General features: G+C 40.5%; 1 protein-coding gene across 4 annotated transcripts in view; it reads right to left on the bottom strand.

Annotated features, from left to right (window-relative positions):
• POT1 (protection of telomeres 1) overlaps positions 1-25809 on the bottom strand; it is a 150257-nt gene that overhangs the window by 81052 nt on the left and 43396 nt on the right. For 3 of the 4 annotated variants that reach the window (XM_038410215.2, XM_038410206.2, XM_038410224.2), the window contains 3 exons: positions 24902-25012; positions 16747-16794; positions 12880-12994 (listed from right to left, as the gene is read on the bottom strand). In XM_038410215.2, the coding sequence (XP_038266143.1) occupies positions 12880-12994; positions 16747-16794; positions 24902-25012 (274 nt within the window). Of the gene's footprint in view, positions 1-12879; positions 12995-16746; positions 16795-24901; positions 25013-25809 lie in introns of those variants that run through there. The other variant, XM_038410267.2, reaches the window with a different exon arrangement.

Consider the following 25809-nt stretch of genomic DNA (forward strand, 5'->3'; position numbering starts at 1 on the left):
CCCATATGCAATTTAAAGAGCCAAAACCCCACATCTTCCTATTTCTAATACAAATATAAATAATTGGTACAGCATTTCTATACACATGATAACTGATTTTTCAATATTCTGGCACAGATTATACAATTCTTAATTCTAAAATACTAGATGCCTTCAGAACTGGTTCTACATCATTATTGAAGATTCTTTTGCCTATTCCTATCAGCAAGAATTGGTACACCAGACCAGATCACAGGTCCATCAAGTCAAGTATCCCATCTCTAAATGGGACAGAGGAAGGGGCAGGAAACCTCAAGATTAGTGGTTGGCCTTTAGTAGGAATAATTATATTCCTAAAACTTTTATTTATCCTGACTAATGTACCTGCAGATGTTCTCATCTTACATTTTTGATACCTTCTTGGCCTCAATTATATTTTGTTGGAATGAGTGCTACACGTTAATTAGCATAAATGAGTTCTATTCAAAATTACATTCAAAATCCTTAGTTTCATCTTGCTTATGAAGTTAAAAGCAGGAAAGTTTGATAAGATTTGAAGTTATCCATCATAAAAATATTTTATCATATTCTCTCACTTACAACTACATTTCACAGGGATATTTATGAGCTAGTATCATCTTAATTAATTAGCCTCTTACAGTTTGTATGGCAACTTCCACCTTCTCTGTATATATATATATAGATATAGATATATATAGATATAGATATATATTATATCTATCTTCTTACTATGTGTTCCATTCTATGCATCCGATGAAATGGGCTGTAGCCCACAAAAGCTTATGCTCTAATAAATTTGTTAGTCTCTAAGGTGCCTCAAGTACTCCTGTTCTTTTTGTGGATACAGACTAACATGGCTGCTACTCTGAAAGATGAAAAATTAAACTCTCTGTTAGGCATTAAAGGCAATCTTGAGCAATTCACCTAATTTCCTTGGAATGAGTAAGTGCAAATTGCCTGGGAATTTTATTGTAAAAGAAAAACGGCTAGTAATACTAAGTTAAGTCTTTAATCAAAGAAGTCATGAATATATACATGTTATACTCTGCTAAAATACTTGCACAGAATTATTTCCTTTACTTGCACAATACGCATTTTTAAGATCAACAGTATTTAAATTAGGAACTGAATAATATGCTGTTTAAAAAATAAATTCAAGTAATGTCACTAGTGGCTAGTAGAATGTTTCTAATCAAATTATTGGTATAGTTGCTCCTAAACCAGATGCATTAAGAAGTCAATAGTTACCGGGCAGCTAACAGCAATTTTCAATAAATTTTACAATTTTACTATGGTTTTCCAAGCTGTATAATACTTAGAACCCTACCAAATTGATGGCCGTGAAAAATGCATCACAAACTGTGAAATCTGGTCTGCCCCCGAAATCTCATCTTTTGTGTGCTTTTACCCTATCCTATACAGATTTCACAGGGGGAGACCTGCATTTCTCTTATTGGGTGTCGTGACCCAAAAAGGAGTTTCAGGGGAGTTGCAAAGTTCTTTCTTTGGTAGGGGGAGGGGGGGGAAAGAGTGTCACGGTATTGTCACCCTTACTTCTGTGCTGCCTTCAGAGCCCGTTGGCCAGGTGCCCAGCTCTGAAGGCAGCACCCCGCCAGCAACAGCGCAGAAATAAGGGTAGCTGTACCAAAAGGCCCCATACAATAACTTTGCAAACCCTCTCCCCCACAAAACTCCTGTTTGAGTCAGGACCCCTACAATTACAACACCATGAAATTTCAGATTTAAATAGCTGTAATCACGAAATTTATGATTTTTTAATTGACCAAAATGGACTGTGAATTTGGTAGGGCCTAATAATACCGTATATTTGCATTTCTAATGAGGTCTAATTTGAATCCTGTAGGCAGCAGGTAAGGAAGTTATTTTCCTGTAACTGAAGTTATCTTCAGGTACTATCCTCAGAGGAATAATACTGAGAAAATGTGGCCTATTAAGCAGGACACAGGGAGCTAGCTAATCACTTCCAGAGTTCCAATATCCTCTGCAAAACATCAAAGTACAGAAAATGTGTCATAGAAGAGGGATAAAGAAGAGAGAGAAAAAGAAATACTACACAAGCACCATCAAAACCTCAGATTTCCTTTTGAACTGAAATACTGTGTTCTACAAGGAACAATACCTACTTTCTACGAAAGGAGGGCAAGAAACTGCATAGCTGCAGCATTTACTGTATCTGTGAAAGATCAAATTGAGGTCTGATTTCCGTATTCTCAAATAAGCAAAAAGAAAAGGAGTACTTGTGGCACCTTAGAGACTAACAAATAAGCAGGCTCTCAGATTGCCTAGTTTTGAGAACTGCTGAACTGGAGGGACATCTCAGTACGAACAAACACTGCAAAATGGACATTGTACAATCTCTTTACTAAACAGATTTCCTATCACTTAAGGAGTTAAACTGTTAGTTCAACAGCCTAAAACCTGCGTTATGCTACCAGATGATGTACTACGATCTGGAGTCCAGGTACAACAACTGCTCCAAAGTCTCTTGTACATCCAATAGCCTGTATTATTATGTGAAGGAACCTTGGCCACTTCCAGTCAGGCTTCAGATCAGTCAGTAGTTTTTACCTGACTGGCTACAATAAAGTATGCAAAAATTTGGTTTAAAAAATATGACAGAGCATCAACACGTCACTTGCTAGAGTGAGTTTGTGTAGTTTAAAATTGACAAAATTTTGATTAACAAATTAGATTAAAGTTCGATCCGGGTTGGACAAGGGAATACATTCTACTGTCTAGCATTACACCAGGAAGACACTAGACTGGATCAATAACCTCCTACTGCAAAGGGAGAAAAGGTTATTGGTACAAGGATTCATATAGAGACTGTTCGGATTCTAAATTGCAATAATATAAAAACATAATTGTAGAAAACCACATTCTCCTTTAATACCTATAGCAACATTTTGTTTTTTCATTACCAGGGTAATCAGTATACAAAGATCCTTGTACTAAACTAAGTGACTGAAACGATAGGTTTATGAAATACTTATAACACATCCTAGAAAAAAAATCTGAACGAGAATTTTGCAAAACTCCAAAGAGAACACTCCAAAGATTTAAGCTTAATACATCTTAATTGTTATTTCTAATTAGGGAATAAACTTAAGAGACACTCACAAACATTCAAAAACTATGAGCGGCATCTGGCTAAACAGATGCTTTAATGACAGTGTTTGTAAATTGTAGATCACAATAACTGTTGTGGGATTTCTTTTCATTAACTAAGTGACTGAAACGATAGGTTTATCAAATACTTATTAACTATTTATTAACCTTAATAATTTTACTTTATTTTTACCAAGCATCAGAAGAAATATTGGATATTTTATAGAAAATAACACTTTAAACAGTAAAGAAACTAGTTACATGCCAACAACAATCTATAATTATCTTTACAGGGGTTTTCTTGCTAGGCTGGAAAAATTTTATACTATCTACCTAGTTGGACTATAATAAATACTCCTGAGTGAGGCATATATCAGAATTACTGTACTGATAAAACAAAGTAACTTACTTCTGCCAGTTTCCCCATCTAAAGAATGAGAATAATATAGACCCCTTCATTGGTGCACGTGTGTGATCGGTGTTCATATAGCATTCTGAAAATGTTTGTGCTATTATTTATTGCAGGGTGATGATAAATAAAAGTGACCAAGCATTATAGTTTGACAGTGCCCTTTTCAAATACATATAGCTCAAACAACAGTTGTGCTAAAATTTTCCATGTTCTCAGCTCAAGATAAAACCTTTGTTGAGAATTCGAGCAAAAACTGCTTATGCAATGTTTTTGTAGCCATGTTGGTCCCAGGATATTAGAAAAAAGGTGGGTGAGGTAATATCTTTTATTGCACCAACATCTAGAGCTGAGGAAGAGCTCTGTGTAGTTTGAAAGCTTGTCTCTCTCACCAACAGAAGTTGGTCTAATAAAATATATTATCCAACCCACAGCATCCAATAAAAATCAACCACACGATTTTGCAACCTTTTTTTGAAAAGCAACTACTCTCCATGAGGTAGAATCCTGAAACTGAATAGGGACTTAGCTCCGAAACACTAATTTTTTTAAAATTTACTTTGTACATATATTGGATTTTTATATATATGAGAATGCGGTGGTGGAGGGGTTAAATACACTATCCCTTAATGGACATTGTGCACATATGTGTAAACTGAGCTGACACTTTCATTCAATGTACAATATATCTTAATATAATGGTTCTGTGTATGTTTTGCAAACACGTGTAATGGAGTTTCCGTCAGGAAGACTCTTGGTGCTACTTCTATGCCTCCCATTATCTAATGGTACGAAGATCTCTTTTCACAGCAGTTTCCCACGGTAGGAAAGAGTAAGATGGATTGGGTTATGCCACGCCAAAAGGAAGAAATAAACTTGCACCTTTAAAAATACTCAGGTGTAGACATACCAGACTAAACCTCTTAATCTGAATATGGAGCCCAAATATCCTAAATTAACATTAGCTCATTCCTATGGTTTATAACAGAGTTTCTGACCATACCAAATACTCCTCTCTAGTTCACATCAACGGGCTGCTTATGTGTCATTGTAAGCAGTTCCAATGACATTGCATCTTATGAACAGTTAAAACCTTAGCTGGTTTAATATGGCATAGCTTCTAAGGAAGTTAGTACCCAACTCTGACTGAAATTTTTGCTATAGACATTAACATGTATAAAATTGAGTTTTAACTAGGTTGTTGAATACCACAGCAATATCTACCTGAACAGCGGGAATTTATTCTTGCTGTAAACAGCAAATCAAAGTGAGAACTATTTCAAGCACAGAGAGTTTAGTAATAAAGTTGTAAGTGAATCAATCACAATTATATCAAGGAATGAAATTGCTCTTGATAACAGAAAAAGCAGTTTACAAAACATTAGGCCAGATTCTAACACACTGTGTCTATCCAAAAAAATATTCTACTGAACAAGGGAAGCAGTAGGAGCTTCCAATTTACCTGGCAATCTATATTGAATAATAGAGGTTGCCATCTGGCCCACTGTTTGAGAATTAGTAGTTGAATTTGTGTATGTTATTTGCTCTATAAGAAATTTTAAAGGAAAGAAGAGTGCACCAGTAACTAAAAATATGGACGATACAAAAATATTTATTGCATTTGGAGTAAAACTGCAGTTTGCTTAAAATATACAGCCACTGCTGTTGCCACATTTTTAAAGCCATAAAGAACAGTACATATTGTATCAAAAAGTCAAGAAGAGGGAAAGAATAAATATAAAAACAGAAAATACAAGGTTAGCACATTTATTAAAAGCGCAAGAAATTTACACTGTCTGCAGCATTTGAACTTTTCTGTAAAAGATGTAAAATATAAAATTAAATATTTAGCATGCTGTTTTTACATTCAAAGAAGTCACATCTTTAAGAGTAACACATATATTTCTCTCATGGTTTGTTACTTTCTTTTTTTCCTTAAAAGGATGCTTGTACTACTGTAATCTGTTGAACGTCGTTCGCTCATAAACATACCAAGTTCTGAGACACGGCTAACTCCTCTAAACAAATAAAGACACATACCCAACAATAATTAACACCAATGATCAATTTTAATCAGTAAGGGGGGAAAAATCCCTTTTTGAGTTAGGGAGATTTCCTTTGAAATTTTGAACCATTCAGTATATAGTTATAGATAAAGCCTGATACATATTCTTGGTTTTAGGAATGTCAGATAATCAGCAGCAATTTCCAGAGAATGGAAACCACAGAGAATAAACACCCTTCAGCATTATATCACTTGAGTAGGAAAGGTGAGAAGGATAAAAAGGATATACAAGAAAGTAAAAAAGAATTCTCCTCAATGTGATCATTATGAATAGGGAGGCAAGAAAATTAAAACAAAAACACCTCAGTCACACTAGGCCACCTAAACTGCTTAGGCATCACATTGTACATTAATGACAGGGTTTTGCAAACACTTTTGCACATGAGTAATCCCATCAATTTTAACAGGACTTCCTATATAAGTACTCAAGTGCCTGTTTGAAAAATGGGGCCCAAAATATGGAATTACTGTCTTAATTATTCAATTTCTTGAGAGCTTAAAGTGTGACATAACATTATAGTAATTTTAATTGATTATTATATATTTATTATATATTTTCGGTAATATCTTTTATTGGACCAACTTTTGCTGGTGAAAGAAACAAGCTTTTGACCCACACAGAGCTCTTCTTCGGGTCTGGGAAAGGTACTCCATGTGTCACAGTTAAATACAAGATTGAACTGATTGTTTAGCATAAAGAGTTAGCACATATTCTAAGGGACCAATCATGATAGAGTGGCCCATTAACACCTCTGCAATCATAGGACAAAAAGTGGGGTTAGTGGATTACAGACTGTTGTAATAAGCCACAACTGACTTCCTCCACAAACTCCAAAACATCAACCATCTCTGTCAGAATACCCTCCTTGCCACCATGGAGGTCACTTCCCTATTCACCAACATCTCTCACAATGACAGCATAGCTGTCCACCTCAAATATTTACACAATGGAAAACTCTCAGATATTCACCCCAAATACATTGTCAAACTCATCCATTTCATCCTCCCTATAACAATTTTACATTTAACAACAAACCCTTTGTCCAAACCATGGGAACAGCCATGGGTACGAGGATGGCTCTGCAATACGCCAACCTCTTCATGGGCCACTTTGATTTTGCAATGCATTTGTCCAGAAATTCTTCTTCAGTGATATACCTGAGAGACATCAATGATATTTTCATCCTCTGGACAAACAGCTTAAATTCCCTCTTCGATGTCCATCACAACTTCAATAACTACCACCCATCCATTAAACTCTCTCTTAAACACTCCCACACTACCAGCAATTTCCTGACGCCACAATCAGCTCCAACAATGGAACTGTACAGACAACCATACACAAGAAACTAACAGATCACCACACCTACCTTGATAGATCTAGTAACCACCCCAAATACAACAAGAAATCTGCTATCTACAGCCAGGCACGCAGATACCACAGAATATGCTCCAAGTTGTTGAGCTTCACAGAACACTTCTGAACTAGAAAAGGTAACCAGAGAGTCACAATTTTTTAATAGAGCACAATATACTAGATTTTAATACAGTTACCCCCTTCCTACCTAAGAGCAATTGGATAAAGTAAGAGATTAGATGGGGAGGTGACAGACACCAAGACAACAGATAATCTAAACCATGTTATGCAGCATAGAGGATATCAGGACTGGGATGTGGTGGTCCGACTTAGTGGTTACAGCTAGAGGACAGGAGTGGGAAGCTAGAGGCATGTGCCAAAGCCAGAATCAGGGAACAGAAATCAAGTCAAAGGTTAGAGCCAGAGTCAGAAGACAGGCAAGGGAGCAGGACTTGAAAAGGGCAGCAGCAGACTGGAATAGTACAGGAACAAGGCAGGAGCAAGGCAGCGACACGAGCAAACGCAACTCTGGGTGTAAGTGTTGAGCAGCCAGAAACCTGCTGCTGCGCTTAAATGCAAACCTGTTGGCTCCTTCAGTCATTCAGGTGGACTGTCCAATCAGACCATTCTCCACAGGCCAGCTGGATTCATTAACCTGCCTGAAGGCTGCACCGGCTAGCCCCAGAATCAGCTAAGGGAACTCAACCCCAAGGTCCCTAACAGTGAGAATGATGGATTTTCAAAAAAAGAGAGGCATGGAGAGAGACATCAGATTGGATGACCCAAATTATGTTTTGTGGCCCTAATATCATGCATTATATGAAAAGATTTACCATTTAATTTTCTTAGGCCAAAAACAGCATCTATGATATACTATACTATAATATAATAATCAAGGTATACCAGGTATAATACATATAATATAAACATATCTCTGTGCATAAATAAAACAAATCAAGGTATATTAAAGGTATAATATATATAATATATACATAGCTGTGTGCATGTGCGCATTTATTAACTATTTTATAATATATTTCCAACTCTACATGTTGGAATAAATACCTTTTCACCCCCAGTCTAAATAAATTAGATTTGGGCAAATATTTTTATTCCAAATTTTTTCCCTCCAATTATTATCTATGTATACCTAGGAATATATGGTGTATAATGTAACAGCCACAATAATATTCATAACATAGAACAGCTGGAGCTTCTTCTTCTACATTTATTCCTGTATTAGTCTACAGTACTGTCAAAAAGGATCATTTTCAGAAAACACAACCAGTGCTGTTTGACTCTCTCACAGAGCTCTCTACCAGCAACATAAAATAACCAATAGACAACTAACTCATCTTAAATAAAGGACCCTGAAATGTATAGGTTAGACACATTACTATATATATATCATATATATATATATATGCAAAAATTATATTACAAGCGTGTATCAAAGAATATGTTGACATGAAAGTAGTGATATTCATTTTAATTTAGTTTCAAGAGAAAAACTAGCAAAACATATGCTATGATCTCTGTAATGGCAGATGGATCACTATTAGCTCTTGATTCCTGATTTAATGATTGCATCCATTTTTAAAGATCTGACATCTAAATTACAGTATTTCATGACTTATTTTTTGCTATACATTATGTTTCATAATTGTCCACAGGAAATACTATTACACTTCCTGATAACTCAATAGCACACAAGAGTTATATTATATTTTACCCATACGTGTAGAGTTAAAACAGTACAACCCCTGTAATATGGACATAGTTATAACAATATATAGGTGTTTTATACCAGTATAGCTATTCCCATATGAGAAGGGAAATATTCTAAACTGGCATAGGACATAGGGTAACCATGTGTCCAGTTTTTGACAGGAATACCCGACTGAAAAGGGACCCTGGCCGCTCCGGTCAGCACTGCTGACCGGGCCATTAAAAGTCCCATTGGCGGTGCTGAGGAGTTAAGGGAGACTAGTCCCTTCCTGTCAGCAGGTCTGGCTTCTAGATGTGGGGGGGGGGGGTCACAGGACTCCATGCGTTGCCCGAGCATTGGTTCCGCACTCCATTGGCTGGTTCCCTGCCAATAGGGGCTTGGAGGGGTGTGTGGTGCCTGTGGGCAAGAGCAGCGTGCACTGTGGAGCCTCCTGCCCACCTGCCGCCTAGGAGCCGGACCTGCTGGCCGCTTCTGGGACACAGCATGGAGCCCCAGGACAGGCAGACAGCCTGCCTTAGCCCTGCTGACTGGGAGATGCCTGAGCAAGCCCACGTCCCAAACCCCTCATCCCTGGCCCCACCCCAGAGCCTACACCCCCAGCCCAGAACCCGTGCCCCCTCCTGCACCCCAGCCCTTTGCCTCCAAAAAACCCAGAGTCCCCTCCTGCACCCCAGAGCCTACACCCAGCCCAGAGCCCTCATCCTCCCTGCCCCAGCCCAGAGCTCCCTCCCACACCCTGAACCTCTCATCCCCAGCCCCACCCCAGATCCCTCATCCCCTGCTGCACTCCAAACCCTGCCTCAACCCACTGTCCCCTCCCGCACTCCGAATCCCTCGGCCCCAGCCCAGAGCCCTCACCCGTCCCATACCCTAACCCCCTGCCCCCTCCCATATTCCTAATCCCTTGGCCCCACCCCCAAGCTTGGAGCCCCATCCCGCACCCTGAACACCTCATTTCTGGCCACACCCTGGAGCACTCACCCCCATTTAGAGCTCTGACCCCCTCCTGCAAGCCAACCCCTTGCCACAGTGAAAGTGAGTGAGGGTGGGGGAGATGAGCCACCAAGGGAGGGGGAATGTAGTGAGAGAGGGCAGAGCCTTGAGGAAGGGGAGGGGCTAGGGTGTTTGATTTTGTGCAATTGGAAAGTTGGCAACCCTAATAAGACACCTTTTTATTAACATAACTGGGTCTACACTAGGGGTTGAACATAGATAAATATTTGAGTTACCAAAAAAAAAAATCATACCTAAACTGACATAATTATACTGATATTAAAAATGCATAAATCAGGCTTCTAACTTTAAGAGATGTTACAACAGATAATTTACCTTCCCTTTCAGTGGTAACACAGTTAGCAAAAAATCCTTAAAATGTATTGAAGCCTTTGAACAACCAGCATAGGCTTTCGATTCACTCTGAATAAATAGAGCAGGCACTCTGTCTACCTCTGTGTTTATGGAGCACCTATCACAATGGGGCTGCCGAACTTGAGTACAGCCTCTGGGCATGACACCATAAACAACAAGTGTTCCCATTATGAGTAAAATGAATAATTTATGCTCTGAACTGCTGCTTTGTGTAAGAGACACAACGGTGTCACATTTACAGCACAGTATAATTGCATTCATTGTTAAAATCTCAAAAAAGAATTATTATACACAGTAGCAAAGCAATCTATTCCCCCTAAGGATAAATGCTGGGCTTCTGGGCTTCAAATCTTCTGCCCTAATTTGCATGGACTATTACCGTAAGATACCCATCTTCTACTTTCTTTCTCCACCCGTCTGTCTAAACTGAATCATACACACTGGGCAAAATAGGGAAAATTTAAAAGCTCTATTTTGAGGAATAAAGCTCAGATGTCATTCTGTTATTCTCCTTAGTTTTACCCTCCATAGCTAAAGGCATGAAAATATCAATAAATTAAAAATGGCTTTTTGATTTTTTTTAATGCTGTAAATGCGAAAGGCCTAAAAAAAACCCCCCACTTGTTTATTGTGACGCTGGCTGACCAGACACCAGCTCTTACCAAAGCTTCTGGCCTCAGCCAAGCACTGACAAATTCATCACAGGAAACCACTCTGTTTCACCTGTGTGTTAATATGCTGAAGATGGGTGTTGAACTTATAACAATGTGTTTAGACTTTATTAAATGCTTGTAAATTTTTTCCTGCATCAATCTCACTTATTATATCTTTATTACATGCTATAAGGTAATATTTAAGTTTTTGCTTAATAACTCTAAACAATTTTTAACTTTTCAGAAGGAATCATCCCTACTGTTCCTCATACGTTTTTGTCAGCTGCTGAAAATGGCCCACCTTGATTATCACTACAAAAGGTCCCCCCACCCCGCCGGTAATAGCTCACCTTACCTGATCACTCTCATTACAGTGTGTATGGTAACACCCATTGTTTCATGTTCTCTGTGTATATAAAATCTCCTCACTGTATTTTCCACCAAATGCATCCGATGAAGTGAGCTGTAGCTCTCGAAAGCTTATACTCAAATAAATTTGTTAGTCTCTAAGGTGCCACAAGTACTCCTTTTCTTTTTGCTCATTAAGAAGGCTATCAAAACTATATGGGCCATTTTAGAACATCACAACAAGACTTTGTTAATTGCCCCTTCACACCCACGAAGAGGCTACATGCAAAAAGTCCCATCAAGCTTGAATTCTGGAAAAAGGAAATAAAGATACTGAACAAGAATTTTTTTCATTTCTTTTGCCTTTTGGACTCTCACAGGGCTGGAGCTGTGAAAGAGAAGCAGAGTTCTTGAGGGTCAACATGGGTTGTCCCTTGTCATGTTGTCTGGAGTGGCTCACCACTGTAAGAGCCTATCTCGGAAGACTGTCAAAAAACAAGGGCAGACACCCCAAACTGGTGGTATGTTCTGTAGTTAGATTTCACCAAGCAAACAACAAATGTGAACTCCTGGATCATTACACTAGTCTTATCATGGAGTCACAGACAGTCCCCTTAGCCTCTCCCGTCTATCTTGCAACCCAGACAAACTGAACTTTGTGACAAAAGGTTAAGGTTATAAAAATCAAAAATCACACCACATCAGATTTCTCCCTGTCCCAAGAGACCAGTCTCTTAACACAGACCAATTGGTATTCCAGATCTTAAACCAAAGACAATGCTGGCAGCCAGTTCTATAGTAAACTAACTAAAGATTTATTAGATAGGAAGAAAAGGTGAAAGTTATTGAGATAATAAAGCAGGTAAAATATATGTACAGATAAATCACAATTTGTAACTCCAAATGGTGGCAGTGATAAAATAAAAAAAGTCTTTTCAGGGTACCCAGTCTGTCTTTTGGGAGCCCAACTTTGCATCTGGCACACTTCCCTGTAAGAGTCCATCCTTTCTTGAATCCATATTTATAGCTCCTTTACACTTTGGAGTTTGATGGGTTATTTACTCACAGGTGTACAAACAATGTAAATGTTTGCTATTGCATTGTACAGGAACAGGTAAGTGAGAACAGTACAAGTAACGGCCCATTAGTTTCCATGAAGTTTAAACACTCTATACACTCTTTTGTATTCAACAATTACTTCATTCTATCCAAATAAAAGTAAATTGGCCTCTGGCCCTGGACTGACCTGATCTGCCAGCAACACAGCCCTAAAAGACATTTAGTGCCGACAGAATACTACAACTCTGTCACCTTTTAAAACCATAGACTGTAACTCATTTTGGTATACATGTTTGCGTGCTTCATCCTGTAAATTACTCTCTCGTTTCTTTCTCCTAGTTAATAAAGCCTTAGTTTACCAAAGGATTGGCTACACATGTTGTCTTTGGTGTGAGATCTGAGGTACAAATTGACCTCTGGTAAATGACTGGTTTCTTAGGACTGAAAGCAACCCAAATATTTTGTGATTTTTGATGTGTGGCAACAAGCTATCGCTAAGTCCAGCTTGCCTGGCTGACAAGACAGACTGGAATGCCCAAGGCAACAGTCTGTGACTCCATGGAAAGACTGTTAGTGTGCTTCAGGAGTCCACATTTGTTACTGGGTTGGTGAAATCTAATTATAGAGCATACAGCAAGGTTGGGGTGTTTGCCCTACTTTTTCATAGTCTGCCCTGAGGTTGTCATTCATGGTCATTTACCATACCAGACAGCCTGAGATATATTAAGAGATTTTAAATTTTCTGTTTGATACAGTACATACCCGTTCCTTTGCTTATATATGGGGGCTTGAAGAATTTCACAGCACCATACAAGTTGACTATAGTTCCGCCTTTAAGATGACTCAGAGGGGTATATGTGTATTTTGGTGCAACAGGCTGGAAAGACAATAAAAAAGCAGATACATATGAAAACATTACTCCAAAAAAAAAAAAAAAAATCAATCCAAAATTATTTCTTTTAACCCTCCCACTCCAAATCCTGCCCTTTTCTTGCTATTTTTTTTTAAATAAGCACTATCTAGTCTAATCCCCTCAGGTGTTAGAGCAGGAGTCTACCTTATTCATTTTAGGAGCTCAAAACAAATATGTCCACTACCCACAGGCAGCAAGCAAGCATGAGGAGATATTTGATTTTCACTCTCCATTTCTTTCTGTGATTGTATTTTCCTTGTTATAAATACAAACTAGTCAATTCAACTTATTTGAATTTGCCTGTCTCTATGTGAATGAAACCAGTATAAGCATGACAGAGAACACATGAAAATATATTTTTAATCGATTTTAACTTTAGCCATCGTGCTGGCATCTGAGGACATTTTAAAGATGCAGTAGTAATCTCGGGATAAAATATTTTTGTAATTCTTCTTTGCAGAGATCACCTCGCATCATTACTGCTCTCGAGTCTCGCATCTCCTGCAACAGTCATCCAGGGAAATTTCTCTAGCTCTTAAGATTTTTGAACCTCTGAGGTACTTGAAGGCTAGCTCAAGGGCTCTGTCTTACTGAGCATCCCCCAACATAAAGTCCCACAATGTGCCTGCCAGCTCCTTTCATGAACAAAAAAACAACAGTTTCCCCAAATTAATTGAAGATGATAAAGAAATTATAAAAAAATTTCCTACAAAAAAACAACATAAAATGGACACATAGATGGAAGACCCAGGTCATACCTCAAAAAGTTGAATCTCTAAACTGTGGGAGGGAGAGGGTGAATGAGTGAGAATCCTGTGTGATACTTTCAAAGAATTATATAATTATCCCTTCTTTAAAAATATCTTACAAACAACATTTCCACTCTGTAGGTCTACGGATGTTTCGATTAAAAATCAATCACTGCAATAGGTAGTGTTAGGTGGAAGCCAGTGTCCAACAAGAACCAAGTTGTGTTTTTAAAATCAAAAGAAAGTAAAGTAGAGATAGCTCTAACTTGTGAAAAGCACAAATATAGGCTCAAGGATCTTTCAGCTTTACCTTCAATATCATGGTGCGGAATACACGGACACAGATCACTATCTAGCTGTCGCCTGAATGGTGTTGCTGCTCCAACGAGCAGGTAAACCCTCTGTGATGAAAAAGTTTGACATCAACGCACTCTGTGTGCCAGATTTAGCCAACAGGTTTTATACTGATGTCGGCAACAGATTCTCGGCTCCAGCTATTCTGCAAGAGAATGTGGATGTTGCCGGATCCCTGTTCACTTCTATCCTCAACCAATCTGCTGAGCAGACAATTGGCTATAGGCATCCAGCATGCTGACCATGGCTATCAGAGGAGGCCTTCCAGATAATTAAATTGATGGCCGCAGCCCGCCAGCATAGCGATAAGCAGGCTCGTAATCAGCTGAAGCAGAAATTTAACACCCTGGCACTCTGCGATCGTGAGGCATATTATAATCAAGTGGTGGATGATGTTGAATTTGGCTTAGCCATGGGCGACTTTAAGCCAGCATTCCACACCATTTGCAACCTCAGCGATCAACAGTCACTACAAACGGCATCCTGAACGACAGCAAAGGCCATCCATGTAAATCAGATGATGACATTCTCTCACACTGGGTGAATCCAGACATTTGTACTGATGCACCTACATTGGATGAAGTAAAGTGTGCCATCTCTAAACTGAAAAACGGACGTGTAGTCGGTACTGATGACATCCCCTCAGAGCTGCTAAAATGTGCTATTGATCCTGCACCAGAATCACTTCTGGCCATCTTTCGTCTGGTGTGGAGAACTGGAACCCTGCCAACTGCCTGGAAGGACTCACTCCATAAGGGCAAGGGACCGTGCAGTGAATATAAGAGCTACAGCCGATCATCTTGCTCTTCGTTCCAGGTAAGGTGCTTGCGTATTTTTGCTGGTGAGCCTAGAGCCTTTGCTACATCGGAACATTGCCCCAACAGTCAGGCTTTACGAGGAACAGGTCCACATTAGATGCCATTTTGGCCCTTCACTTGTTTTCAGAGATACATTGTGAGTTCAGGAAGTCCCTGCATGTAGCATATGTTGATCTTAAGGCTGCATTTGATTCAGTAGACTGTGTCGCGTTACGGAAGGCCTTACAGGGCGTAGGACTTGCTGGACTTGATTAGAGAGCTGCATAATGGAACCACTGCCCATGTTCATCAGGGGAACCGGATGTCAGTGCCTTTTAAATCAGTATCTGGTGTTAGGCAGGGTTGCATTTTGGTCCCCTACACTCTTTTGTCAGGCAATGGATTTCATAATGCAGCATTCTGTCAGGTCCATAGGCACTGAGATCAGTGATCTCATGCTCACAGACCTTGACTACACTGATGACATTCTTTTAGTACAAAGCCCCAACAGGTTTTTTGGGGCACTCCAGCATATGGAAGAGTCAGCTAAGATTGGTCTCCATGTTTCACGGTCAAAGACAAAACTGCAAAATCTAGGACCAGGTCCACCTCCGACTCCAATGTCTTTGAACAACGAAACTGTTGAATCAGACTCCAGCTTTCGCTATCTGGATTCTACACTTACCAACTCCTCCAATTCTCACACCGAGATTCTCCATCAGATTACATCACGGCATCTGCCATGGGCTGTTTACAACGGACATGGAATCAACAACATCATCTTAGTATGACAACCAAGTTCAGGATTTATTCAAGCTACATCTTTCCCATACCGTTGTACAGCTGCGTAACACGGCTTTCCACACAAAATGTCAATGTCGTATATTGGGCATAAAGTGAATGATTTCATCTGCAATGTAGATGTTTATGGCTGCTTGGGTCTACAGACTACTCGGGCCATTGTCCACAGGGAGTGCCTTATGTTTTTTGGACATGTTGCAAGGATGCCACAAGCTGTTCCAGCAAACACCGTTCTCCGGGTGACTTGTCTGGGATAAAATTCCACCAACTGAGGGATGGAGGCGACCCAGAGGCAGACCCCCTATTACATGAGTTCATCAAGTCTGTTCCGATGTTGGATTCTCAGGCCGTCAAGCCTTTGCGGTTGTGAACGAACAGGCCAAATGGCAAACAATCGCTATGGCCGACTGTCTGGCTAAGCATTCGAGAGAGAGATCTTTCACCAGAGAAATAAAAACTTCCAATATTAAGCTAACTCAAATAACTGCCAACCCAAAAGAAACAAAAATTCTAGGAATTGGAAGAGTTTGGGTTCCCCTACTTCAGTTTCTGCTTTTCATTTTCTGCCCTGTTAAAAAGCTGTGTTCCAACCCAGAAGTCCATTTTTTTTCAGAGGTGAGTAAAGTGATCCATGTTCCTACTTCACAAGGGTGCTGTGCTACCTTCTTTGGTCCCATTCCTGCAATGTTTTGTGTATGGGTGGACTCCTGAACCTGTGTGAACCCCAACTAAGTCGACCTTTTGTAGGGTGCAGGAGTTTGTCCTAGTGTAACCCACTACAAGATCAGGGCCCTAGTTGCACTTTTTAAGATTTTGGCAAGAAACGCACTGGAGAAGCATGAAGTACTATTTACAAACGTTAGTGTATTTTCCATGCATGTCATTTTCAAAATACAAAGGCCACTTAAAAATTATGTTCCAGTAAAGGAGATAGAAAAATTTTCTACTCATACACATTCAGTGAACCTTTTAAATTACATATGCAAATTAAAAAACTACTAGAATATAAACTCACCATGGATGCTGTTTCTGAAGCAGTGACTGTACTTGGCTTAGTATAAATCTGAGGAGAAGAAAGTCAGCAGATTTATGGATTACAAATCTGAAAACTGTACAGTAATTGTAATAACAAATACAATTTTAAACTGCTTACGCAAGTATTTTTAAAATTCTTTATTCTCCGACAAAAGACAAGTCTGACTTCAGGTGATAAAAGAAAAATCAACACAATGCCTTTTTTCTCCTTTCCTCCATAATTTATGAAACTACAAGAGTAAGACTTAGCCTTACATAAAAGCAGAAAGGCCAGTGCTGGGTGCCTAGAAGTAGGGAGAGCAGAGTTCAGGTCCCTGCTATGCCCTGCGTGTCCTTCGGCAAGTCCCATGTGCACAATGGGGTCCTGACTCCTTGCCCTGCCATGTTGGGGTTGTGTGAGGAGAAACAATAATGAGCATAAGTGCTGGAACTAGGGATATGGGGGGTGCTGCTGCACCCCTTTGCTTGAAATGGTTTCTATTATATACAGTGTTTGCAGCTAGTGGTTCAATGGCTACCAGCACCCCCATATAAAAAAAATGTTCCAGCGCCCTTGGTAATGAGTGTGAGATGTTCACAGATCCGGGAACTGGGTCACTGAAGAACCTATGGAAGACAAATAACCCCAGCCCCATACCCTGAGTCTCCTACTCCCCTGGGAAACGACTCTCCCAAGCCTCATCTCAGCATCCCCATTTCCACTGCCATCACACTCTCCCTCATGCCAGCACCACCTCAGCAGTAGTACTGGGACTGAGCAAGGTTTTCCCATGAGTTTCTCCCCATGCTGAGCTGACTCAGCTAAGGCTTGAAAGACCATACTCAAAGCATACTTAACTATGGTTCACTGTCAAGCTGAGAGGGTGTACTAGTGGAGTTCTGCAGGGGTCTGTCATAGGTCTAGTACTTGTGAATATTTTCATTACTGACGTAGATAATGGAATGGAAGGTATGCTTATAAAATATGTGACTAACACCAAGCTAGGAGGGGTTGCAAGCACTTAGGATGACAGAACTGGAATTCAAAATGACCTTGACAAATTGGAGAACTGGTCTGAATTCAACAAAATGAAATACTATAAAGACAAATGCAAAACACTTCATTTAGGAAGTAAAAATCAAATGTACAAATACAAAATAAGGAATAGCTGGTAACTGATGGTCATGGATCACAAACAGAATATGAGCCAACAATGTGATGCAGTTGCAAAATGGACTAAATATTATGCTAGAGTGTACTAACAAGAGTGCCATATCTGAGACTCAGGAAGTAATCATCCCACCCTACCTGGCACTGGTGAGGGCTCAGCTACGGTACAGTGTCCAATTCTGGGTGCCACACTTTACAAAATATGTGGACAAAATGGAAAGAGTCCACAGGATATCAACAAAAATGATAAAAGATTTAGGAAACCTGACCTATGAGGAAAGATTAAAAAAACGCTGAGCTTGTTTAATCTTGAAAAAAGATGACAAAATGGGAAAGTAAAAACAGTCTTCAAATATGTTAAGGACTGTTAGAAAGAGGATAGTAACCAATTGTACTCCATGTCCACTGAAGGCAGGACAAGAAGTAATGGACTTAATCTGCAGCAAGGGAGATTTAGGTTAAGAATAGTTAAAGACAAGGATAACTTGCAATAGATTTCCAAGAGATGTTGTGGAATCCCCATCATGGGTGGTTTTTATGAACAGGTTGGACAAGGGATGTCTAGGGATGGTCTAGTTTACTTGGTCCTGTCTCAGTGCCAGTGGCGAGACTTGATGATCTTTCGAAGTCCCTTCCAGCCCTGCATTTCTGATTCTACATCCCTCAATATTCGAATCATAGAATATCAGGGTTGGAAGGGACCCCAGAAGGTCATCTAGTCCAACCCCCTGCTCAAAGCAGGACCAAGTCCCAGTTAAATCATCCTAGCCAGGGCTTTGTCAAGCCTGACCTTAAAAACCTCTAAGGAAGGAGATTCTACCACCTCCCTAGGTAACGCATTCCAGTGTTTCACCACCCTCTTAGTGAAAAAGTTTTTCCTAATATCCAATCTAAACCTCCCCCATTGCAACTTGAGACCATTACTCCTCGTTCTGTCATCTGCTACCATTGAGAACAGTCTAGAGCCATCCTCTTTGAAACCCCCTTTCAGGTAGTTGAAAGCAGCTATCAAATCCCCCCTCATTCTTCTCTTCTGCAGACTAAACAATCCCAGCTCCCTCAGCCTCTCCTCATAAGTCATGTGCTCTAGACCCCTAATCATTTTTGTTGCCCTTCGCTGTACTCTTTCCAATTTATCCACATCCTTCTTGTAGTGTGGGGCCCAAAACTGGACACAGTACTCCAGATGAGGCCTCACCAGTGTCGAATAGAGGGGAACGATCACGTCCCTCGATCTGCTCGCTATGCCCCTACTTATACATCCCAAAATGCCATTGGCCTTCTTGGCAACAAGGGCACACTGCTGACTCATATCCAGCTTCTCGTCCACTGTCACCCCTAGGTCCTTTTCCGCAGAACTGCTGCCGAGCCATTCGGTCCCTAGTCTGTAGCGGTGCATTGGATTCTTCCATACCAAGTGCAGGACCCTGCACTTATCCTTATTGAACCTCATTAGATTTCTTTTGGCCCAATCTTCCAATTTGTCTAGGTCCTTCTGTATCCTATCCCTCCCCTCCAGCGTATCTACCACTCCTCCCAGTTTAGTATCATCCGCAAATTTGCTGAGAGTGCAATCCACACCATCCTCCAGATCATTTATGAAGATATTGAACAAAACGGGCCCCAGGACCGACCCCTGGGGCACTCCACTTGACACCGGCTGCCAACTAGACATGGAGCCATTGATCACTACCCGTTGAGCCCGACAATCTAGCCAGCTTTCTACCCACCTTATAGTGCATTCATCCAGCCCATACTTCCTTAACTTGCTGACAAGAATGCTGTGGGAGACCGTGTCAAAAGCTTTGCTAAAGTCAAGAAACAATACATCCACTGCTTTCCCTTCATCCACAGAACCAGTAATCTCATCATAAAAGGCGATTAGATTAGTCAGGCATGACCTTCCCTTGGTGAATCCATGCTGACTGTTCCTGATCACTTTCCTCTCCTCTAAGTGCTTCAGGATTGATTCTTTGAGGACCTGCTCCATGATTTTTCCAGGGACTGAGGTGAGGCTGACCGGCCTGTAGTTCCCAGGATCCTCCTTCTTCCCTTTTTTAAAGATGGGCACTACATTAGCCTTTTTCCAGTCATCCGGGACTTCCCCCGTTCGCCACGAGTTTTCAAAGATAATGGCCAAGGGCTCTGCAATCACAGCCGCCAATTCCCTCAGCACTCTCGGATGCAATTCGTCCGGCCCCATGGACTTGTGCACGTCCAGCTTTTCTAAATAGTCCCTAACCACCTCTATCTCTACAGAGGGCTGGCCATCTCTTCCCCATTTTGTGATGCCCAGCACAGCAGTCTGGGAGCTGACCTTGTTAGTGAAAACAGAGGCAAAAAAAGCATTGAGTACATTAGCTTTTTCCACATCCTCTGTCACTAGCTTGCCTCCCTCATTCAGTAAGGGGCCCACACTTTCCTTGTCAGCAAATAGTCAGCAAGCGTAAGCAATTTATGAGCAATTTAAAAGATCTGGAAAATTGACATTTGGTTCACTAAAGTAAAAAAAAAAATGCACGCTAATTTAAAAGACACTGGTCAATAGGACTACTCTTGTGAGTAAAGTTAATGTGTTTGGACGACTAGAACCAAAGACACAGAATTATAACACAGCAGCAGGGTACACATAGACATTTATTGTACGGCAGGCTAATGTGGGATAGATTTACATCATAACTTGCTGCAAACTACCTGTTCATCTAGACAAGCCCCTAGTCTACCAATATATCTGTTTAGCATGTGGTTTGTTTTATAACTAATAAAGCACTATTTTATTTATAAATAATTATAGCAAGATGTTTGACATTGGTTTTCAGCTAGTTGTTATTAAGAAATTATATTACACAAAGTGGCTCATACTTTACCTATCCATTGTTTCATGTATATTACTTTTAAGTGTGCTTAAGCATCCTATATGTACATCATCACTGTCACCAACAACTAATGCAACAAAACAATTTGCATTATAATTCTTTTTCACTGGTTAATAACTCTACAGTGGGCTTAAATATTTCATACAGGTTTTTAGAGCTGAAATTTCATTCAATTTTTTTGAATTTAAAGAGTTAAAAAAATCAGTTAAAAAAAGTTCCTGCCAAACGGAAGTTTGGAGCTTGATACTTAGCATATAACTAGCCACTAATGAGGCTGTTTAGTGTATGATTTGGGGTGCGAAATTTTAAAATAAAAGTTGTAAGTAATTGAAAAATCATTTCTGAGCCTGATCAGAGTAGTCATGAGCTAAAATGTTTTCAGCACACCATAATACAGTTCTACTTCATTTCATATCACAACAGTGCTGCTAGAGGGAAAAATGCATATATTCACTGTTTAGCCTACTAGGTACTAGAACTGCTGCTTGGATAATTTGCATGAGGGATATTGAAAAATTGTCATTAAAATGCAGGAAAGATTATAAAAGCCTGGCTTATGAAAGACAAAAAAGACAACAACAGATCTGAAATAAAGATCGCAGATCCTGCAAGGAACATTAATATCTTTTCAATAGAAAAGATACAGTCGTAGCTATGTAAACACATGAATAATAAATAATAAAGAATAATAAATAATAAATAACCGCAGAAGCAAAAAAGGATAATTACTATTCCCACATCTCGTAAGTTAGAAGTATCAAAGGCCAACAACATTTAAGTGCTAATATTAATAAAACAAATTTTTTTTCTTAATAAATGAAAAATGAGAGGTCTAACTGTAGATTAACATACCCTTTAATGCTATAGAGGTAAAAATATAACCCCACAACAGCCTGGAAATGAATAGTTACTGTGAGATTTTACACTGTGCCTCTAAGGGTACATCTACACTACAAAATTAGGTCGATTTTAAAGAAGTCGATTTTTAGAACTCGATTTTATACAGTTGATTGCGTATGTCCACACTAAGCACATTAAGTCGGCAGAGTGCATCCTCTCTACCGTGGCTAGCATCGACTTACAGAGCGGTGCACTATCCCACAGTTCCTGCAGTCTCCACTGCCCACTTGAATTCTGGGTTAAGCTCCCAATGCCTGATGGGGCAAAAAACTTTGTCGCAGCTGGTTTTGGGTACATGTCATCAGGCCCCCCTCCCTCCCTCTGTGAAAGCAATAGCAGACAATCATTTCGTGCCTTTTTTCCGGGGCCCGTCCGCCGGCCCCACTCAGTCCACTGCCTGCCTGGATGATCGGAACCCCAGGCAGGCAGCAGGCTGAGCGGGGCCAGCGGACAGAGCCCCAGACCGGCAGCGGGATGAGCAGCTCAGCCCACTGCCGGGCTGGGGCTCCGTCCGCTGGCTCCTACCACGGCAAGCATGGAGCCTGCTCAGCTCACCGTCACCAGAGGTCTCCTGGGTGCTGCTGGCAGATGCGGTACTGCATTGCTACATAGCAGCAGCTCCTTGCCTTCGTGGCAGATGGTGCAGTAGGACTTATAGCAGTCGTACATCTCCTGAGTGCTCCTGGCAGACCTTGGTGAGGTCGATCAGGGCCCCTGGACAGACATGGCTATCCTCCTCTTAGAGCACCGAATGGGAGGGACTCCAGGTCATTCTCTTCTTTAAACTTCGTCTCATGGAGATTCAATCCTGCCTGGAATATCATGCGAGCTAGAGGCTTCTGCCTCAGGCTGCTCTCCCAGCCGGCAGCACCATGTGGTCACACCTACTCCAGCCTACCCCTTGCTCCCAGGGCTCATGAAGCCTGGACAGTTCAACTTGTGGAATGACAAATCCATAACAAAGGATTGCATTCTATGGGCCACGTCAAGATTATTTCAGAGTCCTAGATAGCATTTAGTCTCTATAAAAGGCTTCATGAAAATTTTCCCTTGCCCCAACAAAAATGTTTATTTATCAAAGCAGCTGAAAGGGTAAGGAACCCAGGATTATAACTTTGAGAGAATTATTTAACTCATAATTGATATAATTCAAAGTACAATTTCACAGCGCGGTCTGTTCTAAGACTAAAAATACAGGAAGGGAGTCAGAGAAAGAAACAGTGACCTGTTTCAGCCTGGTTTTGAACTGAGGACCCTTCGCATGTTGGGTGATAACCATTACACTCCTGAAACCCAACTTGAATGGGGCTTCTCTTTTTTTGCCACAGACTTTGCCAAATGCACAGGAATGTTTTCTCTAGCTACAGAAGCTACCTAATGCAACGTCTATATCTATGGCCTTCCTGCTCACAAAGCAGTCATGCCCCCACCCCAGGCTGACACAGCACGGAGTGCATGTGATACAGCGACCTGGCTCGGGTAGGATCACTAGTGAGGCATGATACTTTTGCTGTTAAGCAAACACAGCAATTCTTTCCTGGCCTTTGCCACTGAATGCCTCCATGCATTAAGCTGTGCCCTATCAGTGCGGGAGGACTGCATGAGCTCGGAAAACATGTCATTGCAAGTGCAGTTTTTTTGCCTTCTAAATCTGCGATAACCTCAGGGAGGGAGATGATAGGGAGAGCATAGAAACATTCTACGCTTTATGATTCTGGGGGAGACTGCATGGCCAAGATGACCAAACAGGAAATGAAATTCCAAAGTTACCGGGGCTTTTCCTGTGTACCTGGCTAGTGAATCGAAGTTCAAAGTGCTGTCCAGAGTGGTCATAATGGAGCACTCTGGGATAGCTCCTGAAGGCCAATACCATTGAATTCCATCCACACTACCCCAAATTCGACCCGGCAGTGTCAATTTTAGCGCTAATCCCCTCGTCGGGGAGGAGTACAGAAATCGATTTTAAAATTTAAGTCGACAAAAATGGCTTCGTCGTGTGGACGGGTGCAGGGTTAAATCGATCTAACACTGCTAAATTTGACCTAAACTCTTAGTGTAGACCAGGGCTAAGAAACATCATGCTAAAATAGCCAAGGTACAGGGAAATTTATGGTGATTTAAACCACCTTCCCACCCTCTCAATTCTTGGCTGCTGCAGGACCAGTGCAGACCACAGAGTAACTCAGACAGCTCTGGAGGGCTGTGTAAATTGCAACAGCCCATTGCTGGCTGCCTATGGGTAGACTCGCCAAAGCATTACATGCTCTGACCCCAACCACAGCACCTGATACATCCCTGCTATGTCAGCCCTTCCCTCAACATATCATCTATATCTGGGGCCTCACTGGGCAATATAAACTGCCTTGCATAAAATGTGCATCAGGGGAAATTTTCCCATGGCCTGATCCAGCACTTTGAGATACCCATTACTCTTCCACAGCTTTATAAAAGGGCTGTAGCAGATAAGATTCCCATCTCCACCCCCTGTCAATTCCCAGGTTCCTACAGAAAGGAAAAACCAGGACCCATTGCACATCCTGTATATTTTATAGTATAAATTTTCTTGACAAGCTACACCACTTTGAAAAAATGGGCTAGGAAACATGTCTGCCATATGTCCAAATGAACATTGCTGTATGAACTTTAAAAAGTCAAAGCCAGTATTAACTAGGTTATCTGTACAACCTTAATTTTGCATTACAGTATGTTTTTACATTTAATTTTTGATAAAGTGACATACCATAAAATGCCTCTCAAACCTAAAAACTTCCAAGGTTTTGCACCATAACTGGCTATTTCTTAGTAAACAAACCATCTATGAGCTTGTCTACATGGCCCAACAATTCGGACTACTGGGGAGTGAACTGCAGCACTCAAAGTGCTTTTCTGTAATTGCCCAACTGCTAACGTGAACTAAAAGGTATCTCGCTACTGTAAACATAGTCCTCCTCAAATAGTACTAAGGGAACACAAACTAGGTACCTTTCAGTTCATGCCAGCAGTGTCCACATACGGTAGTTATAGCACAGCACTTTGGTGCACACCACAATTCACACCCCCGGAGTCAGCACTTGCACAATGTAGACATAGCCTATGGTACTTACAGTAATGTGCTTTTTCTATCACTACTTTTTCTCTTCTGTTAAACAACAAATTAATGACAACTTGGACATCTAAAGTGGAAAACTGAACCCTGTGTACCCACGTACGTAAATGGTTGATCCTGCATCTTCAGATACTTCCAGATGACAGCAGTGTCGGTCATCTTCATTTGCAGAAGGTGACTTAGCCAAGTTAAATCCAGCTACAATCATGGTGTCCTATTGAAAAGACAAAATTAAACCAATAACTGACATTGTTCTTTATTCGATATGCAGCACTTTAATGTCGTTGCCCCTTTTGCCCCCCCCCCCTCGCCACTAACCGTCTTTGGCTTTACTTTCACCCCTGCTTAGAAGTCTATGAGGTCCCTTGAAAAATGTGACCTTTCTTTATTTCAGACATTATTTGGAATCCCAAGTCTCATACCTTTTGTTTGTACAATGAAAGTAGTTCATAATATAAAGCATAGCCATGGTCCCCTACCCCCACCACTTTAACTACTTCTCCTTATTTGAAAGAAAAATACGTTCACCACCAGTAGCAAAATCAGAAATGCCACCTGAAGGAAAGGAGGAGAATATTTTTTGTTGAAATATAATTTAAAGTTCAAAATGCAGGAATATGCAAGCAGCACATCTTTCAAAAAAGAATTTCTAACTACTGGACTATCAAAAATAAAAGTATCAAGTGTTCTAGGGACTAACCTAGAGAATGGCACTAACAAGATACAAATATTCCATGTCCTTGAAATGTGCAAATCACACTTTTACGGGTCCTTTAACAACATAGGTAATTTGCAAGTGGTATAATTTATACACAAAATTCCAAGCTGAATAATATATATGTATGAACGTTTTTAGAAGATTCTTCTTCAATGCAAGTGTTTAAATCAGGAACACACACACATATGCCCCTCAATCTCTCACCCTGTTCTTTTTCAAACAAAACTGTTTGCCCAACAGTCAATCTGGCATATAGCCAAAGGGAAGCTATTTTGTGGAGACTGCCTTTTGTA

Source organism: Dermochelys coriacea, chromosome 1, assembly GCF_009764565.3.
Source record: "Dermochelys coriacea isolate rDerCor1 chromosome 1, rDerCor1.pri.v4, whole genome shotgun sequence".
NCBI classification, from domain to species: domain Eukaryota; kingdom Metazoa; phylum Chordata; order Testudines; family Dermochelyidae; genus Dermochelys; species Dermochelys coriacea.